This window comes from Pimephales promelas, chromosome 10, assembly GCF_988280905.1.
Source record: "Pimephales promelas chromosome 10, fPimPro1.hap1.1, whole genome shotgun sequence".
Classification (NCBI taxonomy): Eukaryota; Metazoa; Chordata; class Actinopteri; order Cypriniformes; family Leuciscidae; genus Pimephales; species Pimephales promelas.
The window spans coordinates 36,238,172-36,263,595 of NC_142778.1; the positions used below are offsets into that span (position 1 = coordinate 36,238,172).

Consider the following 25,424-nt stretch of genomic DNA (forward strand, 5'->3'; position numbering starts at 1 on the left):
TTTCTGCATGTTATATTTAAATTTGATTTATGCATATCCATTTTATTAGATTGTCATAAAAAAAAATGACCAAACATTGGTGCTGAAATTTAAATTTTTACTTAATTCTTTGAATTAACACGCACACACAATAAATAAATAAATATATATATATATATATATATATATATATATGTTATACAAATATGTTATACAGATTCTCCAACAACCTTTTCTCTTTTAAATAATTACATTTTTGGTTATTTTGAATTGATGATATTATTGTATTACAATGCTGACATGACTTTCACTGTATACACATGTATCTTAGCTCTGAAAATTAAATCATTTTTATGGTTTGTTATGTATAAAAACCCCCAGTAATTTTATGTACTCTCTCAGCAGCTCTGTTTACATAAAAGTACATTTTTAATTATTTTAAAGCAATTAAATTAACCAAACACTGGCCAAAACACATGTTCTTAGTGATCACTAAATATAAGTATTAATTCTCTGTCCTGTTCATGATTTTAGGCTGCGTAAGTGTGGTCTAACAGAGGAAAGCTGTTCAGCTCTCGCTACAGTCCTGAGATCAAACTCCAGTCTGAAAGAGCTTGACATCAGCAACAATAATCTGCAGGATTCAGGAGTGAAGAAACTCCAGAACGGATTAGAAAATACAGACTGCACACTGGAGAAACTCAGGTCAGTTCAATTAACCATTGTTTGTTTTAAATATTAAAGTTAAGTTACTGTACTGAATTAAAGTAACAGGAAAAAAACATGCCTTTGTCAAATTATTTTCTTGACTAACGAGAAAAGACATTTAATGATTTTTATGATATCATTTTTTAAGTGATATTAATTGTATAACTTTTTTTTTTTTTTTTTATCTCTCTTCTGTAGACTCTCAGACTGCAGTATCACAGAAGAAGGTTATAAAGCTCTGGCTTCAGCTCTGAGATCAAACCCTTCACACCTGATAGAGCTGGATCTCACAGGAAATGATCCTGGACAATCAGGAGTGAAGGAGCTCGATGATCTACTACAGGATCAGAAGTATTCACTCAAAACACTGAGGTGAGACGTGATCAAATAGTACAAAATAAATCATATGCAGGGAATATATTTATTAATTATGCGTTGGATAAAAGCATCAGCTAAATTAATAAAAAATGAATACAAATTTTTAAAAATTAAAATAGCACTCAAAAGTCTTAATTCTAAAGTTTTTGCCAAAAGAGAATTCAACTATCAAAAACACATTTATAAATTAGATTTTGAAAAGACTAAAGGCCCTTTCACAAGATTATGAATATACCCATATGAAATGTCATGTAACGTACTTACTCTGTTTCCAGGTTTTTGAGTCCTGCTGCAGATGAAGCCTGTCAGTATTTGAGAGGAATTGTGGGTAATAACCCGTTACTCCTGAGAGAACTGAATCTGAGTGGACATGAACTAGGAGACACACGAGTGAATCAGATCACTGCTCTCCTGCAGGATAAACACTGTAAACTCAAAACACTGATGTGAGTTGAACTTTTCTAACAATGTTATTTGTCATTTAAATTATTTTAAATCGGGTGAACCTTACAGAACTCACAAGCACTAATCTTTAGTGATGACTAAATGTTGGCATCAAGCACTTTGTGTTTGTAAATTCTCCATCTTCTGTTCATGATTTTAGGCTGCGTAAGTGTGGTCTAACAGAGGAAAGCTGTTCAGCTCTCGCTACAGTCCTGAGATCAAACTCCAGTCTGAAAGAGCTTGACATCAGCAACAATAATCTGCAGGATTCAGGAGTGAAGAAACTCCAGAACGGATTAGAAAATACAGACTGCACACTGGAGAAACTCAGGTCAGTTCAATTAACCATTGTTTGTTTTAAATATTAAAGTTAAGTTACTGTAGTGAATTAAAGTAACAGGAAAAAAACATGCCTTTGTCAAATTATTTTCTTGACTAACGAGAAAAGACATTTAATGATTTTTATGATATCATTTTTTAAGTGATATTAATTGTATAACTTTTTTTTTTTTTTAATCTCTCTTCTGTAGACTCTCAGACTGCAGTATCAGAGAAGAAGGTTATAAAGCTCTGGCTTCAGCTCTGAGATCAAACCCTTCACACCTGATAGAGCTGGATCTCACAGGAAATGATCCTGGACAATCAGGAGTGAAGAAGCTTGATGATCTACTACAGGATCAGAAGTGTTCACTGAAAACACTGAGGTGAGACGTGATCAAATAGTACAAAATAAATCATATGCAGGTAATATATTTATAAACATTATTTTACTCAAACAAAATGAAGCATTTCACACACATATTGAAGTTATTTTTCGTTAGATCATGTTAAAACATTTTTTTTTAATTCTGCTTCATCTTCTTATCTGCAGGTTTTTGAGTCCTGCTGCAGATGAAGCCTGTCGGTATGTGAGAGGAATTGTGGGTAATAACCCGTTACTCCTGAGAGAACTGAATCTGAGTGGACGTGAACTAGGAGACACACGAGTGAATCAGATCGCTGCTCTACTGCAGGATAAACACTGTAAACTCGACACACTGATGTGAGTATTTTACATTATTTTATACTTTACAAAAGATATTAATTTTACATTTGTAAAGTCTAATAAAGGACTGTCATTGCTCTTTAGAGTTTTTGAGGATTGAGATTAGTTGATCTATCATATAAATGTATCCTTCTGTTACTGTATTGTTGTTGTGGCTGAAATAAATGAAGAATATTTCGTGTCTTTGTTTTGTTTCTCTTCAGGCTGAATAATAGCAGTATTACAGCAGAAGGTTGTGCTGCTCTGACTTCAGCGTTTAATTCAAACCCTTCAAACCTGATAGAGCTGGATCTGAGTGAGAATAAACTCGCAAACTCTGGAATAAAGAAGATCTGTGTTCTGTTGGAGAATACACAATGCAGATTGGAGAAACTGAAGTGTGTATTAACATGTTTATGTACATTTATTAAGGTTTATTTAATTAGATGAACTGAAAAAAAAAGTTTTAACACTTTTAAATGTACACTATGACTGAGGCAAATAACCTGTTTAAACATCTCTTTTTGTGTTTAGTGAAGAAAATACATTTTTAAACGTAAAAAAATATGGAATTTCATTTTTTGGTGAACTATTAATTGAATAAGATTAGGTTATTTAATTAAATAAGGTTTTGTTTAATTCATGTATTGTATTTATATCTAAGGGAGATTTTGCCAATATTTAAATAAAACATCATATTGACTTATGTTTTTGCACTCTGTGGCAATAATTTGGTCATAATTTGTCTAATTTGTCAGAAGCCATTCATAAATCCCATTAGTGATATGATAATCTGTGTCTCCAAAAGGAATAACAACTGTTTGTTTTTTCTTCTGTTTTTCTGTAGACTTTCAGACTGCAGTATCACAGAAGAAGGTTATAAAGCTCTGGCTTCAGCTCTGAGATCAAACCCTTCACACCTGATAGAGCTGGATCTCACAGGAAATGATCCTGGACAATCAGGAGTGAAGGAGCTCGATGATCTACTACAGGATCAGAAGTGTTCACTCAAAACACTGAGGTGAGACGTGATCAAATAGTACAAAATAAATCATATGCAGGGAATATATTTATAAAGATTATTTTACTCCAAAAAATGAACCATTTCACACACATATTCAAGTTATTTTTCGTTAGATCATGTTAAAACATTTTTTTTTTAAATTCTGCTTCATCTTCTTATCTGCAGGTTTTTGAGTCCTGCTTTAGATGAAGCCTGTCGGTATGTGAGAGGAATTGTGGGTAATAACCCGTTACTCCTGAGAGAACTGAATCTGAGTGGACGTGAACTAGGAGACACACGAGTGAATCTGATCGCTGCTCTCCTGCAGGATAAACACTGTAAACTCAAAACACTGATGTGAGTATTTTACATTATTTTATACTTTACAAAAGAATATTTATATTACATTTTTAAAGTCTAATAAAGGACTGTCATTGCTCTTTAGAGTTTTTGAGGATTGAAATTAGTTGATCTATCATATAAATGTATCCTTCTGTTACTGTATTGTGAATTGTGGCAGAAATAAATTAAGAATGTGTTTCCTGTCTTTGTTTTGTTTCTCTTCAGGCTGAATAATACCAGTATTACAGCAGAAGGTTGTGCTGCTCTGACTTCAGCGATTAATTCAAACCCTTCAAACCTGATAGAGCTGGATCTGAGTGAGAATAAACTCGCAAACTCTGGAATAAAGAAGATCTGTGTTCTGTTGGAAAATACACAATGCAGATTGGAGAAACTGAAGTGTGTATTAACATGTTTATGTACATTTATTAAGGTTTATTTAATTAGATGAACTGAAAAAAAAGTTTTACCATTTTTTAAATGTACACTATGACTGAGGCAAATAATCTGTTTAAACATCTCTTTTTGTGTTTAGTGAAGAAAATACATTTTTAAACGTAAAAAATTATGGAATTTCATTTTTAAGTGAACTATTAATTGAATAAGATTAGGTTATTTAATTAAATAAGTTTTTGGTTAATGCATGTATTGTATTTATATCTAAGGGAGATTTTGCCAATATTTAAATAAAACATCATATTGACTTATGTTTTTGTACTCTGTGGCAACAATTTGTTCATAATTTGTCTAATTTGTGAGAAGCCATTCATAAATCCCATTAGTGATATGATAATCTGTGTCTCCAAAAGGAATAACAACTGTTTGTTTTTTCTTCTGTTTTTCTGTAGACTTTCAGACTGCAGTATCAGAGAAGAAGGTTATAAAGCTCTGGCTTCAGCTCTGAGATCAAACCCTTCACACCTGATAGAGCTGGATCTCACAGGAAATGATCCTGGACAATCAGGAGTGAAGGAGCTCGATGATCTACTACAGGATCAGAAGTGTTCACTCAAAACACTGAGGTGAGACGTGATGAAAATAAATAAAATGCAGGAAAATTATTTAGAAAAATATTACAATTTATAAAACTGTATGACATTGTACCTAAAAATAGGGTTTTAACAGTATTTTCTCTACTTTCCGTTACATTATACATGTTGAGAATTTAGTTAATTACTGTTTCATCTTCTTATCTGCAGGTTTTTGAGTCCTGCTGCAGATGAAGCCTGTCAGTATGTGAGAGGAATTGTGGGTAATAACCCGTTACTCCTGAGAGAACTGAATCTGAGTGGACGTAAACTAGGAGACACACGAGTGAATCAGATCACTGCTCTCCTGCAGGATAAACACTGTAAACTCAAAACACTGATGTGAGTATTTCCTGTTGTTTTATACTTTTATATGTAAAATAGTTCACATCATTTTATTGTCATATTTTCTGTACCTTGTTTAAAGTTATCATTGTTCATTAATAAAGGTTTTGCGAAAAACTGAAGAATGTTTCCTGTCTTTGTTTTGTTTTTCTTCAGGCTCAATAATACCAGTATTACAGCAGAAGGTTGTGCTGCTCTGACTTCAGCGTTTAATTCAAACCCTTCAAACCTGATAGAGCTGGATCTGAGTGAGAATAAACTCGCAAACTCTGGAATAAAGAAGATCTGTGTTCTGTTGGAGAATACACAATGCAGATTGGAGAAACTGAAGTGTGTATATCTAAATCTTCATTTTTGTAATATACATTTGTTAATATCCTATTTGATTAGATGAACTTAAAAAGACTATATAGGCTAAAATTTCATCACTATTTATTTTAATATATAAGAACTGTTACTTAGTTACTATAAAGTAGGCTGTTATGTAGATGCCAATTAAATCATGTTGATTTGCTATTATGATAATTTGTGTTCTATCAAAGAATAAAGAAATTTTCATTTCTTTTTAAATAGACTCTCAGACTGCAGTATCACAGAAGAAGGTTATAAAGCTCTGGCTTCAGCTCTGAGATCAAACCCTTCACACCTGATAGAGCTGGATCTCACAGGAAATGATCCTGGACAATCAGGAGTGAAGGAGCTCATTAATGTACAAAAGAATTATTGCCGATCACTGAAAACACTGAGGTGAGTGTTTTCTACAAATTAAAGGAGTGAAGGAGTTCAGTGATTTACTAAAGGATGAACGCTGTACATTAAAGACCATCAGGTTATTTAGAAACTTTACTTTGTAACATTAACTTCTCTGCAACAATGCTGCAATGTCAAAAATCAATAAAATATCATAATGTTTCCGCTAGAAAAAAATGGTGCCGGTCAAAGTGAGGGGAGGGGGGGGGGATTTGAGTGGAGCGCGAAGCTAACTGCGTTGAGCGCTGAACGGGGAGCGCTTTATGAACATTCTGTGACGCGCGAGCAGCGCATGGAACAGTGGTTTGATTATTGATTATACGAGGTTGAACTGGTCGTGCAGAGCGGGCATAAGCACGAGTTCACTCATAATGCGGAGCGTTATTAATCAATTGATCCTTATATAAGGCGCCCCGGATTATAAGGCGCACTGTCGTTTTTTGAGAAAATTGAAGGCTTTTAAGTGCGCCTTATAGTGCGGAAAATACGGGTACATGCAGTCTTTAAATAAATGCACAAAAAATATACATTTTTATTTCTATTTTAAATTGTTAGTAATCTAATAATGTCATGTAGGTAAGTTTAAATGTTAGAAAAATAAATAAATAAAGACATCTTGCCATACTAAAAGGGGACGTTTCTGTAGAATGACCCGTATAATAAATCAACAGATCATCCTACTTACCACTATGTGTCTGCGGATATCTAGAGGGATTCAGAAAGGCATCGAGGCAGTGAAGTAGATCCATGCAATCCTCGGGGAACCGATCTTGCAAGGCATCTATCAGATGTTGAACATAGCGTTCCCTGGCTTTTTTGAAAGCTTGAATGTAGCGGTCGCTTGAATTGGTCACTTTGACATCCTTGTATGTGTGCTGTCTTTAATTTCTTTAATTTGTACAGCCTGTTGCTTTATAACATAGCCAAAGGTCGGTGTAATTTTGTTTTATACATTTTAGGCTTATTCTCTAATTCAGATTGTGTTAGGGGGGCGGGATTATTGGGCAATTTTAATCGGACAATTTGACCGGAGACATTTAATTTTGTCGGACACTTCCTTTTTTTCCCGGCCAATGTCCGGTAATTACCGGACAACGGAAACCCTGTATAATATGCTAGAACAACACATAAATACATTGTATTGAAGGAATACTTCACCGTTATTTCATATTAAACAATGTTATTCCCTTAACTAAGACGAGTTGATACACACCTCTCTCATCTCAGTGCATGCACTAAATTGATCTGTTTTGTGGCAAAACTTTGTTAGCACTTAGCTTAGCACAGTTAATTCATTAGGATCCAAGCAGAGAAGCGACCAAACACCTCCACGGTTTCCCTATTTAAATACAGTAACACGAGTAGAGTAACTCGACCTAGGACGATGACAAAATAAAACGTTGCACTTTTGGTGGATAACTATAATGTTTGGCGGAATACCATAGAAAGTGATTGGGAGCACTTCGACTCGACGCAGTAATATCATCACTCGTGAAAAATCCTCTCCCTCTCCGGAGTGATGATATTACTGCGCCGAGTCGAAGAAGTGCTCCCAAGCTCTTTCTATTGTATTCCACCAAACATTATAGTTATCCACTTTACACGCTTCATTATGTGTGTGGATCATCAGCATGTTCACAATTGTAAAACTAACTGATCTAAAATTCTCTTCTATTTCCTGTAGGTTTTTGAAAAGTGCTGCTGCACAGGAAGCGTGTGACCATCTCACTAAAGTTCTGGGTAAAAGTCCATTATTACTGACAGAACTGGATCTGAGTGAAGATAAATTAGGAGATCTGGATGGAGAGAAGCTCTCTGCTCTCTTGATGGACTCTCATAGCAAAGTGGAGAAAATCAAGTGAGTCAACATGATTTATACATTATAACTTCTGTTTGTTCTGTATTATAAAAGACTGTCAGGCACATGTGTGAGCAGATATGAAGATCTGTTAGTCTGATGTGTGTTGAATATGTACTGAACAATAGATTATGGTGTTTGTGTGTTTAGGCTGAATAATTGTGATCAGACAGAGAAAAGCTGTTCAGTTCTAGCTACTGTTCTCTCCTCTAAAACCGTCCTGAAAGAGCTGAACCTGAACAACAGCCGTCTGCTGGACTCAGGAGTCAAACAGATCTGTGAGGGACTGAAGAAAACTGTCTGTGAACTAGAGATACTCAAGTGAGTACATTTCACCATCAGATACACTCAACACCACAGAAATCACAGGAATATGATGCATTTGATAACATTTTGTATTATTTGTAGGCTCAGTAAGTGTGATCTAGCAAAGGAAAGCTGTTCAGCTCTGGCTTCAGTTCTTTCTTCAGGCAGCAAACTGAAGGATCTTGACCTGAGCAATAATAATCTGCAGGATTCAGGAGTGAAGCTGCTCTCTGATGGACTGAAAGAGAATTGTAAACTGGAGAGACTCAGGTTAGTTGATGATTATGGGCTCTATCTTGGACCCGCCGCAAATGACTTCGTACACCGACGCATTTATCATTCCGATTTTGCACCCGTGGAAAGCGGGCTTTTCCCTCCACAGACGCACGCCGGCAAACTAGGGAATGAACTTGCGCTCCCTGGGCGGGTCGGCGTGTTTCGGCGTAAACAACCCCTGGTGCTATTTTGCAGTTCCTGAAAAAAATTGCGCCGCTGACCAGAAAACACCTGGTCTAAAGTCAGTGGCGCGTTGCGAGTACATTCAGATAGGGGTGTGCGATATGACGATTTTTAATCGTGGACGATTAAAATGTCTCCACGATCTGCTTTTGAAGAAATATCGTAGTATCGTGTTACAGTGCATTCTATCAGTTCAGTTCTGGCGCCTCCGTCTCTCAACTGTACAACGCGACGTAGCCTACACATGATCACACGTTAATGAATAGGTACGGGACATTGCAATTCACAAAAGTTCATTATTTGCATAAGCCTTGCCGGTTAAACATTTAATTCACGCGCTGATGCGCTGTTCTAACGTGCGCTTTCCTGACCGCATAACCCCCGACGCTCACATGCACTAGAAGTCTGTCAAACAGCGCCTGAATACTGGACTAAGTTATCTCTCGAGTCTTATTATACTAATACTGTTAAATACACACAATGTTTACATAAACAGGCTATGTCTAAAGTGAAAGCAAACATTTGAGAGAATATCTGGTATAATATGCGTCTATATTAAACGTGTCGCGTGCTGGTCTAAAAGCGACAGGAATAAATAGTACTGCCGCTTGTCCTTAAAGGGGTAGTTCACAAAAAAAAAAAAATCAGTCATTATTTACTCACTCTAATGTTGTTCCATACCTGTATTAATTTCCTTCTTGTGCTGAACACAAAAGACAATATTTTTTTTAATGTGGGTAACCAAACAGTTGCTGGTCCCCATTAACTTCCAGGAGAGAACCTATAAAAAAAACTATAAGGGCATCAGCAACTGTTCGGTTACCCACATTATTCAAAATAACTTTTATTTTCAACAGAAGAAAGAAACTTATTCGGGTTTAAAACATCTTCAGAGAGTAAATTAAGACAATTTTCATTTTTGAGGGAACTATCCCTTTAGTGTTAATAAAACAAAAAAAAAACACAAGGAGAACTTTAATAGTGGCTTTAATAAGAATCAATTTATTCAGTGAAGTCTATGTAGTGTTTTAATTTCATATTTGTTCATTTAATTACTTCAATGCTACTGCTAAATACACCTGCATCTGAAAAAATAAAGCACTATTTATTTAATATGAATATTAATTTGTGTAATGTTCATCTTGTCTTATTTTTTTTACAACAAAGAAAATAATGACAAAGATTTTTATCTTCGCCACTGGCCTAAATGTATGCCTTTCTTTTTTCTTTTGTTACCTAAGGCTTTGTTTTTAACATAGGGACATTAGTTTGGCTGTAATGAACAGCCACTTGCAAAATATTAAAACCAACTTGAAAAAGAATCGTGATAAAAAATCGTGATCGTGATTTTCCTAAAAAAATCGTGATATGATATTTTTTCCATATCGCCCACCCCTACATTCAGATGCTAATTTAATCGCACATGCTTGGCCAAAATACAGAGTGTGAACAACACGCATACACTGTAGATGATTCTCTCCTCTACACAGATGTGTTTTACTTTTTGCAAATGATACATTATTATAAGGAAAACTATTAAAACACGAGGGAAATCATTGTTGTGTTCATGACGATGGGAAAAATAGGCATAAGCTTACACATTTACCCAAATTATCATATGCATGTTTAACCGAAGCTAATTTGGGTGTGTTTGTCCCATCCCCAATGTCACTTCTCTTTCTTTTACGGCCCTGACGAGAACATCGATCTCCTCGGCTGTGAAGCGCGTGCCGTTATAATAGTATTGGAACAAGCGCACCTCGTTCATCACGCTCTTAAAGGGAATGTGATACGACGCTCTTATTGGTTTGTTTCCCGTTACGCTCAAACCACACCTATGAATAATGAAGCTCCTCCAGACCAACCCCTTTTAAACTTGCATCGGGCGCAAGAGTCATTTATCCCGCCGTTTAAATAGCAACAGCGCCGAGATCCGCCCACAAATTTACTTGATACTTGCGTTTCAGATCGTTAAAATAGGGCCCTATAGACCATTTCACAAGATGTAAACACCACTGGTCCAGAAGCACTTCCTGTTTCAGTTTTTTAACACTACATAAAAGCTGGGATAAAATACAACCAACAGAACATTTAGAACAAGATGTTTTCTTTACATGTGAAATAAAGAAAACAGTTACAAACTGAAACAGGAAGTGTTCACGGACCAGTGTTGTTTACATCTTGCAAAATGGTCTATATATATTAAATATATATTATTATATATGTTGTTTGCTTCCATATTTAGCTATCCTTTTTGTATCGATTAATATTGTTAAGGACATTTGTGGAGTAACTGATTATTCTGTTCTAGACTTTCAGACTGCAGTATCACAGAAGAAGGTTATAAAGCTCTGGCTTCAGCTCTGAAATCAAACCCTTCACACCTGATAGAGCTGGATCTCACAGGAAATGATCCTGGACAATCAGGAGTGAAGGAGCTCGATGATCTACTACAGGATCAGAAGTGTTCACTCAAAACACTGAGGTGAGACGTGATCAAATAATATAATAAATTATATGCGGGTGAATTATTCATAGAATTATTTCACTAACTTTGATGCAACAACAAATTGTGCAGGTTTTTATAATAAAATTATTTCAAGGTAAATGATACAAACTGATTACACTAAGTTTAGTTGATTTTAAACCCGTTTCATCTTCCCTTCTGTAGGTTTTTGGGTCCTGCTGCAGAGAAAGCCTGTCAGTCTGTGAGAGGAATTGTGGGTAATAACCTGTTACTCCTGAGAGAACTGAATCTGAGTGGACGTGAACTAGGAGACACACGAGTGAATCAGATCGCTGCTCTCCTGCAGGATAAACACTGTAAACTCAACACACTGATGTGAGTATTTTACATTATTTTATACTCCACAAAATAAATTTTATATTACATTTTTAAAGTCTAATAAAGGACTGTCATTGCTCTTTAGAGTTTTTGAGGATTGAGATTAGTTGATCTATCATATAAATGTATCCTTCTGTTACTGTATTGTGAATTGTGGCTGAATTTAATGAAGAATGTTTCCTGTCTTTGTTTTGTTTCTCTTCAGGCTGAATAATACCAGTATTACAGCAGAAGGTTGTGCTGCTCTGACTTCAGCGATTAATTCAAACCCTTCAAACCTGATAGAGCTGGATCTGAGTGAGAATAAACTCGAAAACTCTGGAATAAAGAAGATCTGTGTTCTGTTGGAGAATACACAATGCAGATTGGAGAAACTGAAGTGTGTATTAACATGTTTATGTACATTTATGACGGTTTATTTAATTAGATGAAGTTTTACTACTTTTTAAATGTACACTATGACTGAGGATAATATTCTGTTTAAACATCTCTTTTTGTGTTTAGTTAAGAAAATGAAAAATTTAAACAACATAAAGACAAAATTATGGAATTTATTATATTAAAATGATGGAACTATTAATTTAATAAGATTGTGTTATTAAAAATATTTAATTGAATAAGGTTTTGGTTAATGCATATCTTTTATTTATATCTAACAGAGATTTTGCCAATATTAAAATAAAAACATTATATTGGGATATGATTTTCTATGGCAACATTTTTTTCATAATTTGTCTAATTTGTCAGAAGCCATTCATAAATCCCATTAGTGATATGATAATCTGTGTCTCCAAAAGGAATAACAACAACTGTTTGTTTTTTCTTCTGTTTTTCTGTAGACTTTCAGACTGCCGTATCACAGAAGAAGGTTATAAAGCTCTGGCTTCAGCTCTGAGATCAAACCCTTCACACCTGATAGAGCTGGATCTCACAGGAAATGATCCTGGACAATCAGGAGTGAAGGAGCTCGATGATCTACTACAGGATAAACAGTGTAAATTAAAGACCAGGTGATTAAAACCTTGAAATATTTAATAAAATTGTTCTTTCAATAACCTGAAACCATGCTGCAACTAAACAATAACCAGTTGATTTTTTTTTTATTGATCCAGTGTTTATTAATCACAATTATCACATCACATAATATGGAGGGAGGTTTGAAATTAGCAAGATCATGAATTTGTTTTCATAAGCAATAAACTTCTTAGTTGGTTGTTACACACACACACACACACGCACACAATAATTATTAGCAACCTTATGTAAGCATTTGTTTATCGTTATAAAGCTAAACCTTAAAAGGAGTGCTTTAGAAATGAATTCCAAACTCTAGAAACAACCAAAAGCTAAATGGAACATCACATTAGAGTTGGTAATGCTTTGAATTTCGAAAAATTCTAATTCTTATTCTGCTTATTGATTCCGATTTTTATCAATTCATAGTTTTGATTCCAATAAGGCATTTTTTTTATTTTTTTTAAATCTGTCATGTTTGGGTTGTGGGAAGAACAGAATGATGAAGATAAGGTTCAAAAAGGCTTTAATAATCCATACGAGCAAACAGTCCAAAAGGCAGGCAGGCGAGCAAACACAACTTTAAGTTAATGTGACCGGGCAAATTTGAATTGAAATCACAGAAACTTAAATACACAGATAAAAACAAGGTGATCAACGACGACACATTTGAACATGATGGCAAATCATATTAGTTACCATGACAACAAAGGAGAAAACTGAACAAAGGAAAACAGGAACTGAAGAATGCAAATTAAAAGTCCATGAAAAAGAAACTAAACACACATAACAGAATAACTGTTACAATGTCATTCACATAGTCTTTTTTTCTGAAGCTGAATACCATGAACAGAAATCTAAAAGCTAAAGAACTTAAACAAGGAACTTTTGCCTGTGGTTTTAACAAAAATACCACAGCAAAAACTGCTATTCTAACTAATATAAATTTCAAGCATTATTAATACAATAAATACTCAGAAATGTAATAAGAAAAAAGAAACGCATAACATTAATAAATACAACTAAAAGATACAAATGTTTAAGATTTTCAGATGTTCAGGTACATAAACTGAAATCAAATGTAAGATCTGCATTTCAAATTCAGTTACAAAAGAACTTTAGTCAGTTTGAATGGTTTAAAATCCACAGAAAGGAATTGAGAAGAAGAATTTAAATTCTTACAAATATCTGATCCCTGACCAAAATTGATTTTTGATTCACAACCCTACATCACACTCATACACTAACTATGAAACATACCATGGGAATGATCTATGTTTTTTCTATATTTGATTTATAACTACACTCACAAGCAGGATGGGAGCAGATTAAATTATAACAAATTATCTAATCTAAAATTCTATTCTATTTCCTGTAGGTTTCTGAAAAGTGCTGCTGCAAAGGAAGCGTGTGACCATCTCACTAAAGTTCTGGGTAAAAGTCCATTATTACTGACAGAACTGGATCTGAGTGAAGATAAATTAGGAGATCTGGATGGAGAGAAGCTCTCTGCTCTCTTGATGGACTCTCATAGCAAAGTGGAGGAAATCAAGTGAGTCAATGTGATCTTATTCCTTATAACATCTCTGTTAATTGATTATTATTAATTTATTAAATACTGTCAGTCACATGTGTGAGCATATAAGATCTAATGTGTGTTAAATATGTACTGAACAATAGATTATGGTGTTTCTGTGTTTAGGCTGAATAATTGTGATCAGACAGAGAAAAGCTGTTCAGTTCTAGCTACTGTTCTCTCCTCTAAAACCGTCCTGAAAGAGCTGAACCTGAACAACAGCCGTCTGCTGGACTCAGGAGTCAAACAGATCTGTGAGGGACTGAAGAAATCAACACTGAAGATTCTTAAGTGAGTACATTTTACTATAAACTGTTGTTCATTTAGACTGATGTGATTTTTTTTCTTTTATGAAGAGGTGATATATTTAGGTGATATATTTTTATTGCACTATAAAGAAAACTGGCCAACCAATAAGATTCACACTTTGTCAACATGACCACAGCTTTTGCTGTTTGAAGAAAACTCGAGCTGCATTGAAACACTTTGGGAGTCCTAATACCCACACCGCCTTAAGAGCAATTGTCTGTCTGTGTGAAATCAATGCGCACATCCAGGCGAAAGCACCTGCGCCCCTGGATTGGAGCTGAGGTCAAGGAAGTAAAGCCTCATGAATGTATGCGATGAGGACTAGCCTGCCGCATCACAAACATCTTGGAGGGAAACTCTTGACAAGTAATGCTTTGGAAGCAGCCCTGGTGAAGTGGGCCCGTACAGACAAAGGTGAAGGCTGACTGGCCGATTCATGAGCAAGTGAGAAGGCCTCGACCATCCACTTGCTCATCCTCTGCTTAGATGCTGTGCTACCCTTCCTGGGTACCCTAAAGAAAACGAACAGTGTTCAGACTTTCTCCACAGTTCTGTGGACGTAAGCATCTTATGGTATGTTCACACCGAACGCGAATAGAGCGTCAAATACGCATCTATCGCGTCTAGTTAGACGCTTGAAAATTCGCTCGAATTCCAATTTTTCAACTTGCGCGGAAGACATTCGCGGCACACGCGTCGCTCAATTCGCGTCATTCACAACGCCCGGCGCGAATGATGCGTCTATTCGCGTCTTTGCATTGACTTTGTATGTAATCTACTCGTGCAAATAATTACATTCGCGTTCTGTGTGAACACACCATTAGGCCCTGACTGGGCAGAGCAGATTTAGTTTCTCTTGGTCTGACGTCAGGACTGAAGGCCTGCAGTACTATAGGTCTTACAGTGTTTGTAGAAATCTTAGGAATACGGATGCACCTAAATGAAAATTCTTGGCCGAAACCAAAAACCGAAAAAGAGGAAACCAAGGCCGAAACACAAAGAAATGATGCCAATTGCATTTATGGCTATGACTGTGTACTATCTTTACTAAAATCAAGGCATTGCATAAATTAATATTAAAGTTTCAAAGAATAAATCAATTACAAATTATGCAAATATTTATTTAGCACATTGCGACAATGCACAGTATAAAATAAAATTCAAACTAAAATATTTAACTTGACCCCACTCATGTGTACATTAAATAATAATGTACAGGCCTTCTGATGAAAGGTTATAAAATTAAATGTTCTCTTATAAAAAACAAAGTGCATTTAGGTCAAGTGCATTTTAAATATTTCTCTGTAGGGCTACTACAAGAAAGTGCATTCAGAACTGACTTGACTTAACATTGAAATCATTTGTACCAGACGCTCTATTCGCGATTGGTGTGAACGCACTTCAGATATACTTCAGATAGCAAGTACTTGGGAGCACTTCTACATGGTGCAGTAATATCATCACTCCCGAGAGGGAGAGATATACTGAAATACGTCCACACCGCAGACATGTCGCTTCAGACAAGCACGAGCAGGTCACGGTTTCAGACGAAAATGGGCCATTTTTGGTGGCCGAATATTTCTTTGCATCCCTACTTAATACTTTTTTATTTTAAAAAATATTATTATAATCACACTATTTATTTATTTTGTTTATTATTTTATTAAAAAACTAACTAAATAAAGTGCAATTCTGCTATTAGTAATTGTTTTATTTTTATAGTTATATTTAATGGGTCACAGAGTGTGAGCTCCAGACCGAATCTCCAGGTGCTCTCATAAGAACCAGACTGAAAAACTTGTGTGCACCCCTGTTTATAAAGCACACATTAACATAGACCTCAATACTAAATTGTAAATGGCATTCTGCAACAAATATTTTTTGGACTTTCTCGACAATTTTAAGTCATAAAGTAAGCAGGATATATATTTATATATATCTATATATAAATGTCTTCTAGACTCTCAGACTGCAGTATCACAGAAGAAGGTTATAAAGCTCTGGCTTCAGCTCTGAGATCAAACCCTTCACACCTGATAGAGCTGGATCTCACAGGAAATGATCCTGGACAATCAGGAGTGAAGGAGCTCGATGATCTACTACAGGATCAGAAGTGTTCACTGAAAACACTGAGGTGAGTGCTATTAAAATAATAACATTCAAAAGTCCTATTTTATGTGTAATTTTACATGTGAAACTCGAAAAATTAGAAGATTGTACAAAAGTTAATTTATTTCAATAATCCACAAATAATTATTAAGGCTTAAATAAATAAAGGCTTGAAATATCTCACTTTGCATGTTATGAGTCTATATAATATATTAGTTTTACCTTTGAAGTTGAATTACTGAAATAAATGAACTTTTGCACAATATTCTAATTTTTTGAGTTTCACCTGTAAACGGAAGTTTTGTAACCGACTCGACCGGTCTAAAGTAAGAAACCCCCTAAAGAATTGGTCGTACATATGATCCATTTGAAACAGTTAATCAAATAGACGAATCACATAATTAATGCTGCTAAAAAAGGTAATAAATATGCAGTTACGCTTGCCTTGGTTTAGGACTTTTTATGTTATACAGTGTCAACTAGTTGCAACTGTAGCCTCCTGCACATCATTAGTAGCAGGTAATGTCAGCATACTTCTACTTTGTCCAGGTTGTTACAAAGTCCTGCTGCAGAAGAAGCCTGTCAGTATTTGAGAGGAATTGTGGGTAAAAATCCGTTACTCCTGAGAGAACTGAATCTGAGTGAACGTGAACTAGGAGACACACGAGTGAATCAGATCGCTGCTCTCCTGCAGGATAAACACTGTAAACTCAACATACTGATGTGAGTATTGTGTTCATATGTTACTGTAGATTTAAACCATCTTAAAGACATTGGTGACAAAAACATGTTGGCGTCAAATACTTCGTAAATTCTGCATCTTCTGTTCATGATTTTAGGCTGCGTAAGTGTGGTCTAACAGAGGAAAGCTGTTCAGCTCTCGCTACAGTCCTGAGATCAAACTCCAGTCTGAAAGAGCTTGACATCAGCAACAATAATCTGCAGGATTCAGGAGTGAAGAAACTCCAGAACGGATTAGAAAATACAGACTGCACACTGGAGAAACTCAGGTGAGATTGTTTGAAATAACATTTCTTTTGTTCAAAGTTAAAGGGGGTGTGAACTGATAAATAAAAAAATGATTTATCTTTTGAGAGTAATGTCGCAACATACAAGAGTGAATAACAATGTCTGTGTCACTATTGCTTTGTCTGTTGCAGAAGTTTTTATATGTTCTGAGTATTTCTGCAGTACTGCAGTCAACCTGCGCAGTCAAACATTATACAATTAAAAAAAAATGCTTTTTACCCCTTTAAAATAATACTGTACTGAAGTCTTTTTTGCAGTAATATTAATTGTAAAATAAATTGTATTAAAAATAAATGTCCTATCCTTAGACTCTCAGACTGCAGTATCAGAGAAGAAGGTTATAAAGCTCTGGCTTCAGCTCTGAGATCAAACCCTTCACACCTGATAGAGCTGGATCTCACAGGAAATGATCCTGGACAATCAGGAGTGAAGGAGCTCGATGATCTACTACAGGATCAGAAGTGTTCACTGAAAACACTGAGGTGAGACGTGATCAAATAATATAATAAATTATATGCGGGTGAATTATTCATAGAAACATTATTTCACTAACTTTGATTGAACAACAAATTGTGCAGGTTTTTATAATAAAATTATTTCAAGGTAAATGATACAAACTGATTACACTAAGTTTAGTTGATTTTAAACCCGTTTCATCTTCCCTTCTGTAGGTTTTTGAGTCCTGCTGCAGAGAAAGCCTGTCAGTCTGTGAGTGGAATTGTGGGTAATAACCCGTTTCTCCTGAAAAAACTGAATCTGAGTGGACGTCAACTAGGAGACACACGAGTGAATCAGATCGCTGCTCTACTGCAGGATAAACACTGTAAACTCGACACACTGATGTGAGTAATTTACACAGTTATACTTTGAATTAAAGTATCCCTCATTAAATTAAGTAATATCAGCTAATATGTCCTGACCTTTAAATTCTTCATTTGATACAGAGCTCTTACTGCAGGAGTGGAATGAGCAACTTTAATGGCCGTTACATAGTCAACGCATCGGTACGCATACGCGTCCGCATGGCTATGCATCGCTACGCTTTGGCCGCCATTATGCGTCGATGCGTAGCCAAATGTGTCGTCCTAGTTTTTGATACGCGACGCACTGATGCACGCAATACTATGCGTTATCGGTGGGGGCGACATTGCAAGAATTGTACATTAATTCAAATATATCATGTTAACAGAAGAAGAAGGTTTGAATACAATGGCGTGCGAGGAGGAATAATTATACGAGCTTATACCAGCATTTAATATCATCCGCATTTATACGACAGTTCACCACAATTAGTACACTCAAATAAAATTGCGTTGGAAAATGCCTGAGAGAGGTTGCAATCGCGATGGGAAAGACAGAATCAGGTGAAAACGGACTGGAAAAGTGCCCGTGACAAATTTACCAGCCTGGTTATATGAATTAATGATTTATGGATATGAATTAATGAATTAAAATACCAAATTAGTTTAAATGTGTAATGGTTTTTACATAATTTAAATAATACCAAATAATTAAAAATGTGTAATGGTTTTCATATAATACCAAATAAGTTAAAATGTGTAAAGTGTTAAATAATAATAAAAAACTCATGCTTCAAATCGAACTTTTATCAATTTATTTGTCAGTGCTACCCAATCGTAGCACACTGTATTGGTGGGGAAACACGCCAGCATCTGATAAAAAGTAATCAGCCAACTGCTCCCTGACAAGTGCCGCTCTCCGGGAGGGTCTGCTGCTGCCGACCGAAAACCCAACAACGTGCTGCCTCCACTCCACTCTCCAGGCTGGACCTCTCCGGTGTCAGGCGTCGCATCCACAAAGGTGGCGGGCATGTATCTGGCACGTTCAGTGGATGCCAGAAAGTTGTGGAGAGCCACGCACGCCTTCACGAGCTTCACCGCTTTTTCAGGTTTGCAGTGAAAAATCTACTACCCCCTGTTGCGTGACCGGTGTATTGCATTTTACGCATCGCCCGTGACGCTTGCGTCTGCTTTAACACTATGAAAGGAAGCGCGTCGCTCGCGTCACTCGCGTTGCTTTCTCGCGTAGCTCGCGTTGACTATGTAACGGCCCTAACCCAATCTGATCGCGGCTTTCCCGGTGTTAGTGTTATTCCACAAGATTTATGGATATGCTGTTTGATTTATAAATATTAGATTATTTTCACATTCACTTACCCTGCTGTGCACAAACACAGCTGTTCCTCAATTCAACATGACATCATGACTTTTGCGTAAACATACACGCCACTTTCGAGTCAGGTGGCGTGTTATCTCTACGCATTTTGAGTTATCCGTGTGTATCCGCGTTTATGCGTGTATGTCTACGCCATTAACGTCCGCGTCATTCCGCGTGTCTATACACGCAGTCAAATCTCCAGTCATAAATGCCATTAACCCCAGTGACGGTTAAGTTTAGGGATGGGGTTGAGGTAAGTCATATCTTTTTTTTCCCTAGGATGGTAAGGGAACAGTTATAAATGCCATTAACCCCAGTGACGGTTAAGTTTAGGGACAGGGTTGAGGTAAATCATATATTTATATAACGTTAAGTCAACGGCGTTCATAAACACGCTGAAAAGTGATTATGCGTCATGATTGCACGCCAAAAATGGAAATACGAATTGGCGTGGCATACACACGCTACTTCATGAGATCAGTCTGCTCAATTTGTGTTTCCCAGATGAACGTTCAGCTTATGAGATGGCAGCTGCTTGCGCTGGGACGATAGGCTTTAGCTTAAATTTTTATGAAATTATCTCTACTCGATTGCATATTATGTTGTGAATATATCCCTTGAATGCATACTGTAGTCCCTTTAGCCTGGCTCTCTCAGATATTTCACGTTCACCAAAAATGAGTCATTTTCTCTTTGGGAATGTCTGACACCGGTGCTTAATGCAAATGACAATAATATAAGAAGCAATTAAGGGTATATTTACATGACAACGGATACAAAGTTTTACGCTTTTTGTTGAAAACTGTGTCGCCCCTTTAGTTTACAACTAAAAATGTAAAACTTTGTATGCTTTTCAGCCGTTCGTTTACACGACAACAGCGTTTTGGGTGCCTGGAAACGCTAGTTACACATGTAACTGTGGTTCTGTGAATTCTGGATGACCGCCATAGGCAGTGTAATTACTATGCATTATCGCAGCGCCAGCTAGATAGGTCGAGAGAATATACCAACAAAGTCACATGGCGTGACGTATGCTGAGCCCTGGAGGGTAAAAGCTACAGTAGCTCAGCACTCTCGGTACGCCTTTCTCGCGCATTCTGAGTGACTGAGAACTCCTCCGGTCATCCAGAATTTACAGAACCACAGTTACAGTACATGCGTAACTAACTAGCGTTCTGTTTCATTCTCACTGACCACCAGAGGCAGTGTAAACACTGGATGACACATACCAGCATAGTCATGAGGAATGCCACCCACCTGATGAAATCAAGGCTGCTCCAGAAGAACCGCAGAACTAACGGCATGACGAGCAGCAATGTTGACCTTATAAAACCGGGCAAACGTGCATGGAGAAGCCCAGGTTGCGGCAGTGCAGATATCCACCAGGGAAACTCCTCTAAAAACAGCCCATGAAGATGAAATGGCCCTAGTGGAATGACAAGTTAGTCTCCGGGGCAGTGGTCTCCCTGCTGCCTTGTAAGCCAGCGTAATGGTCTCTACTATCCAGTTCGACAATCTCTGCTTCGACGCTAGAGCACCTTTCTTCACACCACCATGGCAGACAAATAACTGGTCTGACTGCCTAAATTGCACAGTAGAGTTCACATTACAAATCAATGCCCTAACAGGACACAAAATTTGGGCACTTGAATCAGACCCTGAAGAAGTCTGAAAGGAGGCCAGAAAACGCCCTTCAGAAAACTGCAGACAAGATTGTGAGAGCCAAGGTGAAAGACGCCCTAGCATTAGAAATGGTATGAATAACAGCAGGGTCACAATGCTCCAGGGAAGGAGTTAACCCAATGGCCAGACCCAAAGCTGCAGATGAGTCGGGTCCGGGTGCCAGACACTGGCCTCCAGCTGGGAGAGGAGGTCCTTCCTGGGGCGAAGCTTCCATGGATTGCCTGTCAGAAGTCTCAGCAATAAAGGAAACCACGGTCTGGCTGGCCATCGTAGTGCCACGAGTAACACTCTGTGCTTGTACAGGGAGATCCTGTGCAACGTCTCCCATAACAGAGGGATTGGTGGAAACGCATAGAGAAGGCAGTTCGGCCATTCGTGAGACAGCGCATCCTGGCACAGGGGGCTGGACACTTCTGTCCTTGCGAACCAAAAGCGACAGTGGGTGGTCATCTCTGAAGCAAAAAGCAATCCACTTCTGCTCTTCCAAATCGTAGCCAGATCTCCTGCACTACCTCTGGATGAAGCCTCCATTCTCCTGGATGTAATTGATCCCTGGAAAGAGCATCTGCTGTCTGATTGCACGCTCCTGGAATATGAGCTGCCCTCAATGAAGCGAGTCGAGGCTGACACCATGTCAGAATCTCATGAGTTTCGGGATCTTGTGCCGCCCTGGTGGTTCAGATGGAACACTGTCGAGGGATTGTCTGATCGAACGAGAACATGGCGGCCTGTCAGAACCGGCATGAAGTACTTTAGAGCCAAGAACACTGCCCTTAGTTCCAGCAGGTTGATATGTTCTGTGGCCTGGATTGGTGTCTAGCGCCTGTAGATCCCCCTCAGATTCCAGGTTGCCCTCCATCCTGTGAGGGAAGCGTCTGTTGTGACCAACTTCCAACGAGAGGGAACAACACCCAGGGGCACTCCTGCCTTTAGGAACTGTCTCCACCGCCTCAACGCACATATGCAACGGTGAGAAATCATCACCAGTCAATGGCGATGTCTGGTGGGATCTAGCCGCAAACTGTTGTTCCATAACTGGAGTGGTCTGAGGTGGAGTAAACCCATGGGAATCACCACTGTAGCCGCTGTTAACATCCCTAACAGTCGTAGGATCACCTCGTACTGCAGGGACACACCCGGGCGAAAGCGAGCCAAAAGTTGCAGAATGTTCATCACACGTTCCTGAGACAGGGAGGCAGATATTAGGCAGGAATTCAGGGTCTTTCCTATGAATGTAGTGGTCTGTGATGGAATCAGGCGGCTCTTTTTCTCGTTCACCGAAAAACCCAGCTTCTGCACATGTCTCAAAAGAACTCTGGAGTCTTGTACAGCCTGCTGCTCTGTGGGGGCACAGAGAAACCAGTCGTCCAAGTAAGGAAGAATACGCAGTCCTCTAATCCAAAGAGGGGACAGAGCTGCACTCACACACCTTGTGAAAACGCGAGGAGCAAGGGAAAGACCGAAGGGTAGCATCTTGAACTGATAAGCTTGATTCAGGAAACTGAAACGCAGAAACTTTCTGTGATGCACAGCAATTGGGACGTGAAAGTATGCATCCTTCAGGTCGACACTTGCAAACCAATCGTCTGCCGTCACAGACCAGAGAACATCGACTGTGTGCGGCTTTCGAAAAGGAAGGACCTTCAGGTACAAATTCAGAAGCCTCAAATCCAGAATCGGGCGGAAACCATCGTCCTTTTTTGGAACAAGAAAATAAGTTGAATAGAACCCGTCTCCCTGAACGAGGGGATGAACCTTTTCTATGGCTCCCTTCTCTAGAAGTGAACAAATTTCTAGAGAGAGAGCCACTGCGCGAAACGCGTCTCTGACAATCGTAGGAACGATTCTTGAAAATCTGGGAGGCCGGCGTCGAAATTGTAGATTATATTCCCTGATGGTGTACTCCCAGGAACTGACGATTTGGTGGCTGAAACAAATGGAAGATCTCTCAAGGTTTTCTTACAGTCCTCCGGCAGTCGTACTTGGGCAAGCCACACTTGGCGGCGGGCTGCCAGAAGTGTGGCTGTAACACTACCCAGCTCGCGGGTCACATGGCCTGTTGCCATCAGGGCAGTTTGCAGGAATTGTGAAATAGATGCATCCGCATTTGCAGATTCCAGCGTACTGGTGGCAGCAAGAAGTAACTGGCAGATTGTGTTTTCTGCTCGAGTAATGTAGGCAACAGACTCATATGCCTTGTTTAGCAAGGAATCCACATTGCGCACTGGGACATCGCACATTCCCTCGTATAGCCTCATCAGGAGACACCACCAATGCTGCCACAGGCTGCTCTATTTCCGGAGCACGACCCACCCCGATAGAATCTGCTTCAGCCATAGATGCTAGTGTTCGAGCAATCTTAGAGCGCCGCTTCGGCGGACCAGAACCAGTGAGAGCATTTGAGAATTCAGCCACAAAATCCTTACATGGTTGCATGGCAAACGAAGTTGCAGCTGTGGTCTGTCTGAAAAACACATTCGTTTGGGCAGATTGGACGGGTGACTCATCAAGTCCTAGACGAGCAGCTGCCATTCGAAGCACAGCCAAAGTATCATCGGAGGAGGACTGGGCTTGTCCAGATGAATGAACTGACCCCCCACTAAACCCCTCCGCTGCTGGGTAACCATTGAAAACAGCTTGAGGTGATGGTTGCACTGCAACATCCATAGTATCCCCATGATCATGAAAAAAAGAATCTGAAGCACTTGTAGAAAGCACATCAAACTCTGAATGATGAGAAAAACAAGGGGAATCAAGCGACTCTTCACCAGCTCCTTGATTCTGAACATTCTCATCCTCCCATAGACTGTAAAAAAAGATGGACAACGCCCCTTCACTGTTTTCCATCAGAGAGAACTGAAGCCGCCAGTGTCCCGATATGGCGCTGACATCTTGGAACTTGAGTCTGTGCACTTGCGTTTTCAGGACCAGACGTGCGCAGTCGTGAGCGGGAAGTAAAGATGCGAAATCAAGGCCACTTCCTCATTCTCGCTGAATCAAACCAGAGAAACGCAAGCAAACGCCCCACACTTTTATTAAGTGGCCTCTGTCTGCTCCGTTCTTCTCCAATGATGTCCGCTGATTGCAGTACCTCATTAAAACGAGGTAAATACAACCACTAACCACATGCATGTGCACGCATGGGTCCGTGAGAGCCTCTCGCAGATGTTGAATCCCAACCACGACAGGCAGATATCATGACCGTCGTCAGGGAGAAGATTATTAGGGCACAGCTTACAAGTCAGTGGAAAATCCAGTGGCGATCGAGCCGTGAGCCATAGTTATAACCCTCGGATAGCACCGTAAGGTTAAGTTAAGCGGGATGAGAAATAATAAAAATTAAATATAACGATTACCTCTGGAGAACAAACAGGTAATACCAACAAATATCACACGAAAAATATAAAAATGTCTAAAATTGCCAGTGGATAGAACCGAGGGACAAAAGTAAAAAATGCAATAAACATTCTAAATAGAGTCACGGGAGACCGTTAACTCACTGGCTTGGAAAACACAAGCCACCAGATAGCACCGAGAGGCACAGAGCGTCACAGACGAAGCAATATAAACTCAACAAATGTATTCCCAATCCGAGAATGGCGAAGACACGCGCTGTCAGAGCTTGTGAGGACGAATCTCACTGCTCTTGTAAGCTGCACTTGACAGTGCAAATAATCACTCAATCAATACAAACTATCTCAAACAGGCGAGAAAGCGAAAGAGTAAGAATAGAGTACTGACCTCTGGCGGTCAGTAAGAATGAAACGGAAAGCAAAGCTTTGAAAACGGGTTTCAAAGTGCACGTTTTTTGAAAACGGTCTCTGTGTAAACAACAAAACACAAATCTATGAAGACGATGATGTCACGTCCATGCGCATTACTTGTTCAGTCTATAGTGTTTCATCGCCAACTAATGGCCTGGCAGCAGAATACAGCGTTTTCATGGATCTGTGTGAATGGGGATCATTTTGACAATGGTGTCATCTGTATTTGGAAAAAAAATTTAAAAAACTGTTTTAAGCATATCTTTGTTGTGTAAACATACCCTAAGACATAA

The 25,424-nt window shown here is 38.4% G+C and overlaps 1 protein-coding gene across 1 annotated transcript in view; it reads left to right on the forward strand.

Moving 5' to 3' along the window:
• The window catches only part of LOC120487651 (uncharacterized), a 150,252-nt gene that overhangs the window by 101,465 nt on the left and 23,363 nt on the right, over nucleotides 1-25,424 (forward strand). The window contains exons 54-85 of the mRNA XM_089116627.1: nucleotides 514-684; nucleotides 886-1,059; nucleotides 1,341-1,511; nucleotides 1,670-1,840; nucleotides 2,040-2,213; nucleotides 2,381-2,551; nucleotides 2,758-2,931; nucleotides 3,381-3,554; nucleotides 3,723-3,893; nucleotides 4,104-4,277; nucleotides 4,727-4,900; nucleotides 5,078-5,248; nucleotides 5,408-5,581; nucleotides 5,825-5,998; nucleotides 7,686-7,859; nucleotides 8,010-8,180; nucleotides 8,268-8,435; nucleotides 10,936-11,109; nucleotides 11,296-11,466; nucleotides 11,675-11,848; nucleotides 12,309-12,479; nucleotides 13,862-14,035; nucleotides 14,186-14,350; nucleotides 16,329-16,502; nucleotides 17,027-17,200; nucleotides 17,317-17,487; nucleotides 17,815-17,988; nucleotides 18,178-18,348; nucleotides 18,465-18,510; nucleotides 19,217-19,415; nucleotides 23,620-23,756; nucleotides 23,857-23,915. Coding sequence (XP_088972753.1) covers nucleotides 514-684; nucleotides 886-1,059; nucleotides 1,341-1,511; nucleotides 1,670-1,840; nucleotides 2,040-2,213; nucleotides 2,381-2,551; nucleotides 2,758-2,931; nucleotides 3,381-3,554; nucleotides 3,723-3,893; nucleotides 4,104-4,277; nucleotides 4,727-4,900; nucleotides 5,078-5,248; nucleotides 5,408-5,581; nucleotides 5,825-5,998; nucleotides 7,686-7,859; nucleotides 8,010-8,180; nucleotides 8,268-8,435; nucleotides 10,936-11,109; nucleotides 11,296-11,466; nucleotides 11,675-11,848; nucleotides 12,309-12,479; nucleotides 13,862-14,035; nucleotides 14,186-14,350; nucleotides 16,329-16,502; nucleotides 17,027-17,200; nucleotides 17,317-17,487; nucleotides 17,815-17,988; nucleotides 18,178-18,348; nucleotides 18,465-18,510; nucleotides 19,217-19,415; nucleotides 23,620-23,756; nucleotides 23,857-23,915 — 5,265 coding nt within the window. The remainder of the gene's footprint in view (nucleotides 1-513; nucleotides 685-885; nucleotides 1,060-1,340; nucleotides 1,512-1,669; nucleotides 1,841-2,039; nucleotides 2,214-2,380; nucleotides 2,552-2,757; nucleotides 2,932-3,380; nucleotides 3,555-3,722; nucleotides 3,894-4,103; nucleotides 4,278-4,726; nucleotides 4,901-5,077; nucleotides 5,249-5,407; nucleotides 5,582-5,824; nucleotides 5,999-7,685; nucleotides 7,860-8,009; nucleotides 8,181-8,267; nucleotides 8,436-10,935; nucleotides 11,110-11,295; nucleotides 11,467-11,674; nucleotides 11,849-12,308; nucleotides 12,480-13,861; nucleotides 14,036-14,185; nucleotides 14,351-16,328; nucleotides 16,503-17,026; nucleotides 17,201-17,316; nucleotides 17,488-17,814; nucleotides 17,989-18,177; nucleotides 18,349-18,464; nucleotides 18,511-19,216; nucleotides 19,416-23,619; nucleotides 23,757-23,856; nucleotides 23,916-25,424) is intronic.